Here is a 14,670-nt window from a genome sequence, read left to right as displayed (position 1 = left end):
GGGCATGGGTTGTGTGTGTGTATGGATAGGGGCATGAGAGGTTGTGTGTGTGGAGGGGTGGGGGCATGGGAGGTTGTGTGTGTGGAGGGGTGGGGGCATGGGAGGGTGTGTGTGTGGAGGGGCGGGGGCATGGGAGGGTGTGTGTGTGGAGGGGTGGGGGCATGGGAGGTGTGTGTGTGGAGGGGGGGGCATGGGAGGGTGTGTGTGTGGAGGGGTGGGGGCATGGGAGGGTGTGTGTGTGGAGGGGTCGGGGCATGGGAGGGTGTGTGTGTGGAGGGGTGGGGGCATGGGAGGTTGTGTGTGTGGAGGGGTGGGGGCATGGGAGGGTGTGTGTGTGGAGGGGTGGGGGCATGGGAGGTGTGTGTGTGGAGGGGGGGGCATGGGAGGGTGTGTGGAGGGGTGGAGCCATGGGTTGTGTGTGTGGAGGGGTGGGGGCATGAGAGGGTGTGTGTGTGGAGGATGGGGGAGTGTGGGGAGGGAGGAGTGGAGCATTGGAGTCAGAAAAATTCCAGGAGGGTTGGGGTGTGGCTTCAGAAACTACTGCTTTGTGTCCTCATAGGTGGGAGTTGACATTGACTCTAGGCTCTACCTGCCCAGAGAAAGAGGCTGATTGTTCTGAAGTGTATGAATTTAGGTGTTCAGAGAGGAGGGTAGAGCAGCCCTGTTTATTTCGTCTGGCATGTTATGATCTGCTTCTCTGTCCTCTTCATCCCTTGTCCTTGTTCAGGTGTTCATTCTATTTTCTATTCTAGGAGTCTTGTTGATACCGTCTATGCATTGAAGGATGAAGTCCAAGAATTAAGACAGGTGAGTCATAATCAGTTTTTAATCCTTTTTTTTTTTTTTTTAATGGGGGGAAAAGAGGAAAACACTATATTGAAAATGAAGTCTATGTCCTTAAGCAAAATAATACAGAAAGGAGCCCTCTGGAGTGGCTCAGTTGGTTGAGTGTCCCATACACCAAAAGGTTGTGGGTTTGCTCCCCAGTTGGGGTACATTCAGGAGGCAACCGATCAATGTTTCTCTCTCATGTCAATGTCTGTCTCTCTCTCTCCATTCCTCTCTGTAAGCATGTCCTCATCATTTAAAATATCTAAAACTCCATCTAGTTAAAACTTTTATTAACTACCTACTGTGACTATTCTCTGCCACTTTGTAGTGTAACACATGGTCTTTGTTCCAAGGAAACCAAAACAACAAGTCTGTTAGACCAAGTATATAAGTATGTATATGGTTTTGGGGGGACATAGGGAATTCCCAAAAATGTATACAAACTTTAATAGCTGGTAACTCAATTTTCACTCCTTTTCAAATTTAACTAATTTGAAATAATAGGTCAGTGGTTCTCAACCTATGGGTCGCAACCCCTTTGGGGGTTGAACGACCCTTTCACAGGGGTCGCCTAAGACCATCAGAAAACACATATATAATTACATATTGTTTTTGTGATTAATCACTATGCTTTAATTATGTTCAATTTGTAACGATGAAAATACATCCTGCATATCAGATATTTACATTACGATTCATAACAGTAGCAAAATTACAGTTACGAAGTAGCAACCAAAATAATTGTATGGTTGGGGGTCATCACAACATGAGGAACTGTATTGAAGGGTCGCGGCATTAGGAAGGTTGAGAACCACTGTAAGCCAGACTAAGCTTTGAACAAAAGAAAATTTATCCAGTAGACTTTTTTACAGGGATACATAAAAGATAAAGTTTACAGTACAAACCCAGCAACAGTTAGCGGATTGCGGGTGCACAAATACGGAACAAAATGATTCTTGATGTTTGCGATTCTATTGCTTCACGTTATCAGCAGTGCCTGCACCAGAACGGCATTGACAAAAAAAAAAAAAAAAAAAAGTTATTCATTTCTGTAGCTTTTTTAAAATATTGAAAATGAACTCTTAATAAACACTGACTTTGTAATCATTCAAAGTGTGTATACATATTTTGGGTCACCCTATGTATTATTTGTACAAATGGCTTTGGTCTCAGGAGGGAGCAGTAAGTGTTGCTTCACAGGCCGGAGCTCGGGAGAAGCTGAGCTCAGCATGGTCTGGGCTGGGACGGGACACTGCTCTGAGCTGCCTCTCAGCCATCCCAGCAGCATCCCTGCAGCTTCCAAATACTTGTCTTCCTCTGAGGGGCTTCGGGTTTGTGCTGTCCCCTTGGCAAGGGATGCATCTTTGTGTGTGCACCTTCTCCATGCGGAGGAATGATTAGGTGCAAACTGTACGGTAGTAGGTGCTTAGTCACTCACTCTGTATTCATTCAGCTGCTGTTACTTCCATCCCGACATAACTGTAAGATCTTTACAGGTGTGAAAGGAGCAGGGGGGTGGGGAGTGTGCAAGTTGTTCCTTTTGCTATTTCCAGCCATGTTCTTAAGGTATGTCGTACAGCGATTCTCCCCTTCAGTAATCGGAACTTAAATTGTCAGTGACATTAGAACTGTTTTTCCATCTGTGATTGGTCTTGGTCCCAGGAGCAACTGTGCGATAAGGAGCCGCGAGTGTCTGTTGAGGCATGTGGGCAGTCTTGTCGAATACACCCATGCCCACAGCACAGGGCACATTGCAGCACAGAGTTTCAATTGGCAAGACCCCAGCCCTCCTGGGGGAAGGAAGTCCTCTCCAGGGCCCAACACACTGACTGTCCTGTCTGCTTTGTTGACAGGATAACAAGAAGATGAAGAAATCTCTGGAGGAAGAACAGCGAGCCCGCAAAGACTTGGAAAAGCTGGTGAGGAAAGTTTTAAAGAACATGAACGACCCTTCCTGGGACGAGACCAACCTCTAAGGAACGTCCATGGTTCTTTCTTGAAGACCAGTTAGGAGACTATGCTGGGACCCTGGGGCAGGGCTGTGCATACAAAGCTGGAGGCCAGGCGAATAGAAACACATTGTTCCTGAAGAGTCCAGACATGAGGTATCGACACTGAGGGCAACTGCATTAATCTTACTCTGCTAACATCTCAATTACCTCATTTTGCAATAAGTGCAGTGACTGACTACAAACCCTGGTCTTTCAGGCTTTTATTGAATCTATATAAATATTATATATACATGTTTCGTGTAAATATCCTGTTTTGAATGCCTATCCCTGATTGTTATATCTGATACCCCTGCTAGAACTTCCTTCCCACTAACCTTTCTGGTCCCATGACCTAGAAGTTGTGTTCACACACACGCATGGAAAGCAGAGACGCGTGGCTGTGGTAGATGCCTGACTTCTCCACTGCTGTGGTTTCTATAGTGCTCTGAAAATACTTCCCATGTTGGTTGCCTACCTAACTTAACCTTATTTATAGCTGCAGAGACAACTTGAATACCATTTGAAAGTCTTCTGTTAAAGCAGTATTGCAGTCACCGGTGTGGGTGTCTCTGAGTGCCGTGCTCTGGCTGAGTGAGGGTCTGGGCCTCAGCCATGAATCCCAGGAAGTCCCACTCACGCCACCGCGTCCAGCTGCAGGTGCACCCTCTCGTCTGCTTTGAGTGGATCTGTGGTCACCAGAGTATCCACTGCACTTGGAGAGGTCATACAGACTTGTATATGTAGGCTAGTTCAATAATGTGACCAAGTGCACTGCTTTGTCCTCAAAAGAGAGCGCTTCACTAGAGTCTGTAAATAGAATGTGTTGTTACACATCACTGCGGCCGGGAAGGGAAGACGAAGCGAGGTGGTGCTATGGGTAGGATTCCTGTGTCAGCCAGCGTCAACCCTGAGCTCTGCTTCACTGTCAGGGCAGCAAGCATTACTGCAGAGCTCACTGGGAAAGAAGAATAAGCAATATCCACCTTAAATCCCACCTAAATAATGAAAGTTTAAATGTGGGTCCATTCCCTCCCTGTATCCAAACTGCAGAGCAGACAAAGGAGGAAGTGGGCCCCAATCTGGCTCCGCAGCCCTGGGCCAGGGCTCTAGAAGCCTCGCAGCCGGCAGGAACAGCCTTGGAGCCTAGCTTGTCCTGCCGTGGAGATAGGATCGGCGATATCACAGGGTCTGTGCTTTCCGTTTCCCTCTTCTAAGAGGTTGTTTTAGTGAGATGACTTCTTCATAGAACAAGTGTTACATTGTTAAGAAGCAGAATTGCAGCACTGTGCATTAGAGACTGCTCAGAAATACCTTTTTGGCCTCAGATGTGACCTTTGATTTGCAACCTATTTATTGGTCAAGTGACCCTTTAATCTTTGATGCCTATGGACTGGGCATCTTTGGAACTAGTTGGTTTTCTGGTTGTCCATGGTTCTGTTTCCATGCCCTTGCTGATTAGTCCCTGTGCCCGCCCATCTCCCTGGGGGGTGGTCCTGGAGCTGGCCCTCCCGCTGCAAGCTCAGCAGGTGTGTGGGGCCCAGCATTGACCTGCCCACACTTGACCTTTCAACTAGAATTGCCAACTTTCTCTACTTAGCATTCATGAGTGCTAGGACTAGAAAATGGTGTCATTTTTTTTTTTTTACAGTAGTATTTTTTTGGTGATGCATAAGACATTGCGGTGAAAAACAATTACATTTGAGTGTACTGAAGTTTGCTGTCTTAAGCAAATTTTAACTCAGGAACAACATTCAGCACCTGATCCCTCCACCACTTAGTGATGAGCGATGTTGCAGCCAGCATCCCAGACGGGTCTCCTACAGCACCTGCCTTAACTGTTGCTAAAGCGACAAGTGAGAACTTGTGTTTTCCTGTCCCTCCCCTTGCCCCGGCGGGGTGATGGTTGAGGTGCCCGTGTAATGCATTACCTTTCTTCCCCAGGATCCAATATTGTACTAAACTTTTTAGGGAGCAGAGAAAATGCATCATAGCAATTCTACAGACCTGCCCTCTTATAAACAGACTGCACACGTCTCTCCGGGTGACTCCTGAGAGGTTGGGAGTGGATGATGATGGTAGAAAGGCGCGCGGTTGACTCTGAGGGTTACTTCTCTGCTCTCACCTTTCTTGGATGAGGAGACGAAGCCATTCCTATCCTGAGATGTGAAGCACTTTTATTTCCACACGACACTGACGTGTGGCATCGGAAGCTCTGCCCACTGTGCTCTGCAGAGTGTGCCTGTCCACGTGCGCCAGGGCCCGGGCCCCGGAGACCTCCGGCTCTGGCGGACTCCTGCTGCCCTCCACTTCTTTCTCCAGGACGCAGAGGCCGCGTTTACAGCCCCGGGGACACCGCGCAAATGCCACCGACTGTCTGGCGCTGACTACTCATACTATGTTGTTGTAATGATTAAACTGATTATTTTTTCTTATGTTACAAAGATGTCACTTTATTTTCGAGGATGTGTTTGTGTGTGTGTGTAAAGTTACATTTACACTTTATTTTGACTTTTATATTTTTTAATTCTGGGGTGAGTTTTGGACACTGGAAAATATCAGTTTGCCTTTAAAATCTAGGGTTTGGGAGTATTTGAAGATACAAGATTAGGCAATGGAACTGACACTGTTAGGTACGGCCTCCACTTGGTCTGCCAAGAATAATGACTCATCCTGGGAGATGCTCTAAACCAGTGGTTCTCAACCTTGGCTGCACATTAGAATCACCTGGGAATCTTTTTAAAATCCTGATTTCTGGACCTCATCCTCTGGAAATTCTGTTTCTTTGTTGTGGGGTGGGGCCGCAACATTAGTGACAAAGAAACAGAATTTCTGGAGGATGAGGCCCAGAAATCAGGATTTTAAAAAGATTCCCAGGTGATTCTAATGTGCAGCCAAGGTTGAGAACCACTGCTCTAAGCCATGTTGGGGGGTTGAACAAGTGACATCATTTTTCAAGATGTCTGTGAGGCCCTTGCAGGAAGGGCCTGACAGCAGAAAGTTACTTGTCCGCTACAAGCCTTGCCCTTTCCCGACACTCTCCACGCAGGCCTCCCTGGCCAGCTGAGAGGGCTGGGAGACAGGGAAGAAAACAGCACCGGCAAGCTGGGAGTGTAGGAAGTTCTTCCCTCCCACCCTGAGTGTGACCTCATCCTGACCTGATTGTGTCTGCAGAGACCCTATTTCCACATCAGGTCATGAGCACAGGTCCTGGGGATCAGGACTTCAACAGATCTTTTTTTGTGGGGGACACACACGATTCAGCTTGTAACAGTAGGGAAAGTGGACTCACTCACCTCTCAAGTGAGCCTGAGGCCGACGGTTGCTACAGGTGGTCATTTAAACCCCATTATGGTGTAACGAATAAAGGTTGTAAGGGACCCCAAGGGTACTTCTATTTCAGAAAACCCACAGCAACGCCTACATTTTTCCATGGGAGGACGGCACAGCCCACAACAGCAAATGTTCTGCTTCTAGCTGAAATGAGGTGGGTAAATGCAGTCGCTGGTTATCATGGGAATAGGACTCCAGGCTAATACAGGGAGAGACGAGGCCCCGCCACACTGGCTCCCCCTCCTGTGGACTGTAAGCCCCGTCCTCAGGGGCCTGGCCGCTGGTCAGAGTGGACAGCGGCTTCAGGCAGTACTGGCTGTCACCCTGCCAGGCCTGGGGTGGGGTGTCTCCCCAAACAGTGGTGGTCTGCAGGTCTTGGCCCCCAGGTGGGGGTATGAAGTGGCATCTCCTTGTCCTGTGGCCCCCGTGGATCCTGCTGGTGGAGGGGGAGGCACCTTTTCCTTTTCTCTCAGGCCCCTGCAGCGGCCTCCCCCCCTCCCCCCAGGCTGCCTGCCCTTGTGCCCGGGCAAGCCCCCTAGCTGCCATGTCTGTCTTCACTTGAATAAACCCTTTGGCAACTCAGGGTCGCTCTTGCCTCTTTCTGGAAGCCTGTTCTGAGCATCGGCCTCCCACCCGAGGGCTTTCTCAGCTCCCGTGCGAAGCCCAGCCTTAAATGACCACACTTGACTCACTGTCTCCATGAACTCCCGAAGTTTGATGAGACATGAACCTGAACATGAGCCGGGGTTTGAGTTGGCTGGAGGTTCAAATTCCCAGGAGGGGAACCCCACTGCCTCCATTTGGGAACCTGAGAGGGTGCAGCCACTGGGATGGTTGGACAGTAAGAGAGGCTGGGTAATTTCTCCTCCTCCCTCTGCAGCCGCTCCCACGAGTCCTTCCTCTCCTGTCCTCACATCTCCTCGCCCCAGCAGCCTGGTCAATGCCACAGCCAGCCAGCAGCCAGGCCTGCTCCCCGGGGGCTGCCACTCCTGACGACACTCCCTGCCGCGCTGTCTCACCGCCTTGGTGCAGGACCATGTGTTCTTCCCGAAGGTGAACGCTTTTTTCCCCCGTCTCAACACCACGCCACCTGTGCCCCCCACCACCTGGACTCCCAGCTGCGTCTTCCAATTGGCAGGCTCTGTCCCCGCCAGCCCAGGTGCCCCTCCAGCGCAGGCTCCACTGGATGCTCCCCACATGCTGATGGCACTCGGATTCAGCTGCCCACTGCGCATGCCCCCCCCCCCCCCAGGACCGCAGCCCCAACTGGACACACAGACGCAGCCTCTGCTCGGCCGCGCCACCTGGCTTCCCATGCCCATCTTCCATGTGGCGGCCACCTTCCAGCCTCCCAGGCAGAATCCTTGGGCTCATCACAGCCCTGTTCCCGCTCACAGATCTGCCAGCCCATCTCATGGACTCTAAAATGACACAAAAAAACATTCAACCAGTGACTCCCGGTCCCACCCTTATTTTACTCCCAGATGATTACATCGTTCCCCATGTTCACTCTTGCCTCCTTACTATTTTCAGCACAGCCTGAGAGATGTAATCCAGTTTCCCACCTGCGCAGAATCCAGACCTAGCGCCATTTCCCTTAGTGAAGGCTGAAGCTCGAATAGTAACCTACACCCTTGCTTGTGACTCAGTCGCAGTGCCATCTCTGTCTTCAATCAAACCGCCCTGGCTCCCGGGTTCTCAGCTTCACGAGGCCTGCCTCACCCCAGGGCCTTTGCACCTGCTCCTTTCAGACTTGCATGAGCTTCCTGGATGCCCTCATAGTGCTTCCCCTTCTAAACCTGCTCAGATGCCGTCAAATTCAGAGGCCGCCTGCTCGCCATGACATGGCCTCACTGGTGTGCTCTGCTTTCCTGTTCTCACAGCGCGTGTCTGACCTGCATGTCTGTGCTGTCTCCCTCCATGGAATTCGCTCCCTGAGGGTGGCCACTTTTGTCTGTTTCGCTCATGGTTGCGTCCCAGCAGTGCCAGCAGAAGTGGGCTCTCTAAGAAGGAGACCATGGAGTGAGGACGGGAGTGGCAGGACTCAAACACTGGTTCCGAAGCAGGGCCTGGTTTCCCATAGGAATAGGGGTGGGTGTCCCATAGGAACAGGCTGACTAGGGTCTGGAGGAGGGCCAGGTGTTTATTTTTGTTGTTGTTTATTTTTAATATATTTTCATTGATTTCAGAGGGGAAGGGAGAGGGTGAAAGAGATAGAAGCATCACTGATGAGAGGGAATCACTGATTGATCAGCTGTATCCTGCACTCCCCCCCCCCCCCCACTCCCCCAACTGGGGATCAAACCCACAACCCAGGCAGGTGCCCTGACCGGGAATCAAACTGTGACCTCCTGGTTCATAGGTTGACATTCAACCACTGAGCCACATCGGCTGGGCTGAAGGCAGGGTTTTTGATGCCATGCCTGCCCCCCTTAAGGCTCTCCCACCCTCCTCCGCACTGTAAGCATCCTGTCTGCCCTATAGTGGCCAGCGTCACAGCCCTGCCCTCTGTGTGGTGTCACGGGGCTCTGTGACATCACAGCAGGTGGGGTGGCCCAGCCACTCACTCTACACTCTGCTCATCAGTGGCAGCAGGAGGGAGGAGGTGGCCAGCTTCCTGTTTGATTCTGAAGTCTGCTTGGAGTGTAACTGGGAGACCTGTGGCTGGGGGCTCAGCTGGGGACATGACGGACAGGTGAGACCAGACTCACGCAGCCTGGCTGCCTCAAGGTCTGGCTTGTGCTAATTTCTCTCTTTCCTAGGTTCCCTTGAGCCCTCACCCGTCCTTCAACTGCCACAATGAGATATATGCCAGAACTCAAAAAGGCCCACCCGCATTTCCTGAGGAGTTTTGCAGGTAAGGAGAAGGGAACCTTCAAGGAGCCTATTTCAACCCAAGGTGTAGATGACTAGCACCAGGCTGAGAAGGGAAGGCAAAGAAACTTGTTTTGTTTTTTTTTAAATAATGTAGGAAAATACTGTGAAGTCTTCATTTTTTAAAAATTTCATTGCAAAAAACCCCAAACCTGAGGTTTTCAGCATAAGAAATATTTTTAACTATTTCACAAGGGGTTAGAGGATTAAAGATGTTTTCATATGACATGCCAAACATATACTTCAGCTACTTCATAACTTTTATGGCAAGAGTGATTTTTTTTTTTAAAGAAAAAATATTTCTTAACAGTTAAGTTCACCTTTCCCCGTGCCCATCCTGGGTGCCCAGGGTGCAAAGTTGGACACAGGTGCCTGGGTGTTGAAGGAAACTGTAAATGTGGCTTTCTCCAGGGCACGTGGCTAGCGTGTATATATAGTGTGGTTGCAGTTGCTTAAAACCACATGGAGGAAATTTCTAGAAGTGAGACCACTGGAGCTTGAGGGAGAAGAGGGACGTGTCACCTAAGTTTTTCTTCATGCACGACTATAGTAATGAACAAAAAGAAAAGCAGAAGGAAAGGCAATTTGGTTTTCCTCTTTAGTTTTTGTTTGTTGGCTTGGCAAAGGGACTGACCAGGGAGGTTCCCGGGGTGGCCAGGGCTGGAGACATGAGACCCTGCTATGCGGGGACTGTGAAGAAATACACTGAGACGTCCCGGGAGGTCCCAGCAAGCGAAACAGTGCTGGGGAGGGGGCGGGAGGGGCAGGGAGACCCACGGGGGTCCCAGATGCGATGGGGAGACAGCTGCCACGAAGCTGGGGGTGGGGGACCAGCGGCTCTTCCAAAACAGCCCATCAAGGCAGCCAAATGGGAAATCGGTGCCAAGACTGTCTCACCTGTGTGGTGATATTAAAGAGAACAGTCAGCCCTGGCGGCTGAGGCTCAGTCGGCTGAGCAACGTCCCAGGCCGAGGGGACAATGCATATTTTCTCGCCCATGTGTCTGCTGCAGTAAACACCCACTGTCACCTGGAGCAGGTCTGGGAACCCATGGCCATGGGGGGAGGTGGGGACGGAGGCGTGAGGTGGGGATGGAGGCGTGAGGTGGGGACGGAGTCGTGAGGGGGGACAGAGGCGTGGTGGAGATAGGTCCCAGCTCTGCCCGCCAGCTGTGTGGCCTGGAGTCTCGGGATCTTTCTGGATGAGGTTGACGACTGTCAGCAGCAGCCAGCCGTCTGACCTCTGTGGGGGCCACAGGCTGGCATGGCATGGTGGCGCTCCCCTCACTGTGTCCCTGAGACCATCATGACCGCCCTGAGGGCCTTCGGTGGGCTCCCTGCAGCCCAGACCACACTGGGAGCAAAGCCCAGCACAGCTCCCCGTCCACTAACCTGACAGCCTCTCTGCAGAGCGACTGAGAGCTCAGTGACCACAGGACCCCTGGAGAGCCCGCATGCCACGGCCTCCTGGACCAGCCTGGGAGCCCCTCTAGTCCAGCTGTGCCAAGGACAGGCCCCTCTGCCCCTCCCGGTCACTGGCGACCAGGACCCAGCTTTAGGAGAGAGCCAGGATGTCTCACATCCTCCAACTCTGCCAGAGTCCATCTGTGGGCTCCGAGGGCTGCAGTGGCATTCAGAGGCCATCACTGTTCCATTGCATCCCTGGCGGGCGTGGGCAGCCATGGCGACAGAATTTGTCACACTCGGAGTCGGGGGTGTCTAGGGAAGGAGAGGGAAAAGCATGAGAGACGGCGGTTTCTCTGGAACCCTTTAGTCTGAAAGTCTAAATCAGTGGTCAGCAAACTGCGGCCCCTTGAGTGTGGCTCTTCCACAAAAGACCACGTGTGGGCGCGCACGTACAGCGCGATTGAAACTTCGTGCCACACTCAAGGGGGCCAAAGAGCCGCATGTGGCTCGCAAGCCACAGTTTGCCGACCACTGGTTTAAATGAACCCTTAGGAAAATTCATCGGAGAGTCAGGAGGTGGGCGGGCTCCCCACCTCCCCTCCCCCTAGTGACAGACCCCGCCCCCCCATCAGGCAGACGCTGCTGCTGCCAGTTAGGGAACCACAGGTCCTCAAAGCTGAAGGTTGGGCAGGTGAGCTCTGCTGAAGCGGCCACTTACCCCTGCGGTGTATGGCACATTCATTATCTTTTTTTCTCTTTTTGGTCAGAACTGGCATTAAACTTTGTCCTTTTGATTCAACTTTTAAATTCTGAACTAATGCTCAGCCCATAGTGATCATTTTAATTCACTGTCTGCTTGCAAGTGAATTAATTACACATTATAACCTGAACTCCCGAATATCCATTGTGTGAGGTCTTTGTTCCCCGCTTTCTTTGTAGAGCTAGAGCGCCGAGCCTGGCGAGGCGAGCGCTCCACTCCTCGGAGATGTATTATCTCCTTCATCATTACAGGCCCCTGCATTATTCTGTGTCATTAACTTGGCATTATTTTGTTCAGCTCCCCATATATTCCAGATCTTAGTTTCAAAGTGAGATTTCTATGATGCATAATTAAAAACCCACCACATGCACCCCCGAGTTTCCCTGCCAAGCCCGGCGGTGTTGAGAATGACGGGGGTGGCTGTGTCCGGGGCGATAGCGGGTCTGTGTCTGCTCTGCAGTGTGCGACATTCCTCTGGACCACATATGCAGCCACGACATCAGCAGAGATCAGTGCAAGGGACTCGGGCGCTGCTTTCACAGAGGTGTCTGCAATGAAAAGTCAATTTCCAGTAAGTATCCGGGCCGGGCCCACCCCGGTGGACAAAGCTATGGAGTCCCAGGGCGGGCCTGCCTTCCCTCCCGGATCTCTGTCCCTGGACAGGCCTCTCGCATTGTCCTGGTCACATCTCTGCAGTGGTGGGAGCAGAGGGCTGTGAGGGTCTGGGACTGGGACTGAGGCCACCCAGGAAAGTCCCCTCCCAGGTGGGTAGACTTGCTGTGGAAGAAGACTGACCGAGAGCCTCCTTCCTGGGAGACCTGGGTCATTCTGGGGGTGTAACTGCTGGAGGTGGGGACTCAGTACTACAAAAGCACCTGGTTGGGGGCGGGGCTGGCTGCTGACCATGCAAAAGGCAAGACCTGACCAGGCGGGAGCTGTAGATTGTAGCTGGGACCCTGAGGATGACTGAGGACCCCTATGCTGGGGAGAGTGGGAGGGGCTGGGGGAGGTCTCTCGGTTTCATCCTAATCAGAATAAAACCACAGCCCTGGCACTAAGATCTGCTCCCGGGCAGTCTGGGCTGTGCCTGGGGAGGTAGGGCCCGCAGGGACTCCTGGGGTGGGGGCTGTGGGATCTGAGGAGAGCGCCATCCTCAGAACAGGGCTGCTTCCTGCCAACCCACCAGGGGAGGCTCTGGGTGAGCCCGTGCTCAGAGGGTAGGGTGTGGGGTGGGTGGGGTGGGGGTTGGAGGGTTGGGGGGGTGGGGGAGTGGGAGGGTGGGGGGGGTGCAGCGGAGGATATAAACTAGATGCCTGGCCCAGAAGGGAAGCTGCTTTAAATATCCTTTCTGTATATTTTCTCACACTTTAGAGAAATTCCAGAGGTCTTTGTGCCTCTTGATGGTTGATGGGTTTTCTTGCCCTTGTGGCCCTTTCAGAAATGAGGGTGAATGGGCTCCAGGACTGTTTGGAAGGAGATTAAACAAGTCGGTGGGCCAGGGCAGCCTACATAAGCCCTCACCACAGAGGAGGAAAGTGCCCACAGATATGAAAAGCTGGCCGCTGGCGGGGACACTTAACAGCTCTGATGCCCCTCCTTGTCCTAGGCTGCTCTCCTGTCCTCACCCCCCGAAGTGGACACAGGTGACCTTGTGCTGTGGCTTGGGAGGATCTCTTCTTTTCTCTTCTTTCTCCTCTGAGTCCAATCCAACTGAGCCCCTTGAGGCAAGACAGCGTGTCTGCCTTCTCATCCCAGGACACAGTCAGACTTAGGAAGTCAGACACACTGGTGACCCCTGAGTGTTCCCAACTCTTGGCCCACAGGGCTGCCTGGTCCCATGACCCACAGCTCTAAGCCAGCTCTTTTAAGAAGTAAGTGATATTCTGGATAAGATGACTCAAGAAGCTAATGTATTGGCAGGATCTTGGCTCACCCAAAGGGAGAGCATCTGTCTAAATGGTAAAGATTTGGCACTTAGGGCAAAAGAAAGGGACATTTGGCTTCTCAAAAAGTGGCAGATAATTTTGAAACCCCGGTGGCAGACCCGGCCGGCAGCGTGGCAGTTTCCATGGAGGACCTTTTGAGTCGGAGGAACGAGGACTGCGGGCGGGAGCAGCAGGCACCTGGGGCCAAGCGTTGCCACCCCGCGACCATGACCAACGTGGCTAAGACAGTGCACACCCTGCAGCCCCCCTCCGTGCTGAGTGGCAGCCCGCTCGCCGACACACAAACTCGAGCCACTTCTAAGAGCTTATTACCTGTGAAGTCTAAAGAAGTCGATGCTTCCAGATCTCTTCATCCAGGAGTTTCAGAAAACGATGTAATGAAGGCATCAAACCGAGACGAGGGAATGGGCAGGGGAAAGCTGCAGATATTGCCATCAAGAGGAACATCAAAAAGAGCTACAGGCCATTGAGGAAGCAGAAGTCAGAGGAAGAGCTCAAGGATAAGAACCAGATCTTAGAGGCCGTCAACAGGCAGTCACACCAGAAGTTGACTGAAACTCAGGGAAAACTGAAGGACCTGACTGAGAAGGTGGAGCTGCTGCAGAAGTTTCAGGACAACAGTTTGGCGATTTGGGAGAGCAAGGGCCTCAACCCAGACAGTAAAACCCTGGGATCACAGCAAGAATCCAACCCGGATCACATGGACTCGATGTTGCTGTTAGAAACTTGGCAAGATGAATTGAAGCTTTTTAACGAAACAGCAAAAAAGCAGATGGAGGAGTTACAGGCCTTAAAAGTAAAGTTGAAGATGAAAGAAGAAGGGAGGGCCCGGTTCCTAGAGCAGCAGACCCTATGTAACAGCCAAGTAAATGATTTCACAGCAGCCCTTGAGGAAATGGAGCAGCTATTAGAAATGTGATAAAAAGCAAGTGGCCAGAGGCTCTCTCTTGTGGATTAACTTTTGGAGGAAGCCACTAAGGACATCTGCTTCTTGGCCGTGATCTTCACCATTCCAAGAATGAAACCAGTTTGTGCAGTAGGATTAAGGATAGTTAATGCTGGAATGGCAGTTCTTCCTTTAAGAAAGTGTTCTCACTCGTCAGATTGGCCAGCTCTCTGAACTTCACATGTACATAATTGAGGTCTACAAGAAGGGAATCTGGACGCTTGGATCAACTCCTGGGCAGCAAAGCGACCCACTGTTAGAAACAGGAGACCAAACCAGCCACAGCCAGAGGATCCAAAAGGTCACATTCAGATGTGCAGGAGAAACCCTGAATCGTACCATGGGGCACAGGTCTCCACAGGAAACGCCACTGAGGAGCCATGCAGGCCCTCTAATTTGGACACATGGGAACTTAAAGTCGCTTGAAATGGCTTAATAAATGGGGTGAAGGTATAGATAGCAATAACACCAACTGAAACAATACACTTTGGAGCTTTTAATCTAAGTCACTTCTGTGTTTTTTATATGTATATATATAAAGTGCTAATTTTAAAATAAATATTTCTGTAACTTCAGATTGCAAAAA

At 51.4% G+C, this 14,670-nt stretch overlaps 2 protein-coding genes across 3 annotated transcripts in view; both read left to right on the top strand.

The window, feature by feature from the left end:
• The window catches only part of ARHGEF7 (Rho guanine nucleotide exchange factor 7), a 132,175-nt gene extending 128,068 nt beyond the window's left edge, over nucleotides 1-4,107 (top strand). The window contains exons 21-22 of one of the 2 annotated variants that reach the window (XM_081085158.1): nucleotides 753-807; nucleotides 2,685-4,107. In XM_081085158.1, coding sequence (XP_080941284.1) covers nucleotides 753-807; nucleotides 2,685-2,807 — 178 coding nt within the window. In that variant the 3' untranslated portion in view covers nucleotides 2,808-4,107. The remainder of the gene's footprint in view (nucleotides 1-752; nucleotides 808-2,684) is intronic. The other variant, XM_081085159.1, reaches the window with a different exon arrangement.
• A 9,153-nt stretch (nucleotides 4,108-13,260) lies between these two features.
• LOC308511555 (small kinetochore-associated protein-like) lies at nucleotides 13,261-14,057 on the top strand (the record flags this gene model as incomplete). Its single annotated transcript, XM_081081572.1, is given in 2 exon segments — nucleotides 13,261-13,519; nucleotides 13,522-14,057. Coding segments are annotated over 2 exon segments (795 nt in total).
• Between the last annotated feature and the right edge of the window lie 613 nt (nucleotides 14,058-14,670).

The sequence above is a fragment of the Myotis nattereri genome (genome assembly GCF_964212035.1).
Source record: "Myotis nattereri genome assembly, chromosome: 2".
Taxonomy (NCBI): domain Eukaryota; kingdom Metazoa; phylum Chordata; class Mammalia; order Chiroptera; family Vespertilionidae; genus Myotis; species Myotis nattereri.
The sequence above is the reverse complement of the archived record's forward strand: the minus strand, read 5'-3'. Positions and strand labels throughout refer to the sequence as shown.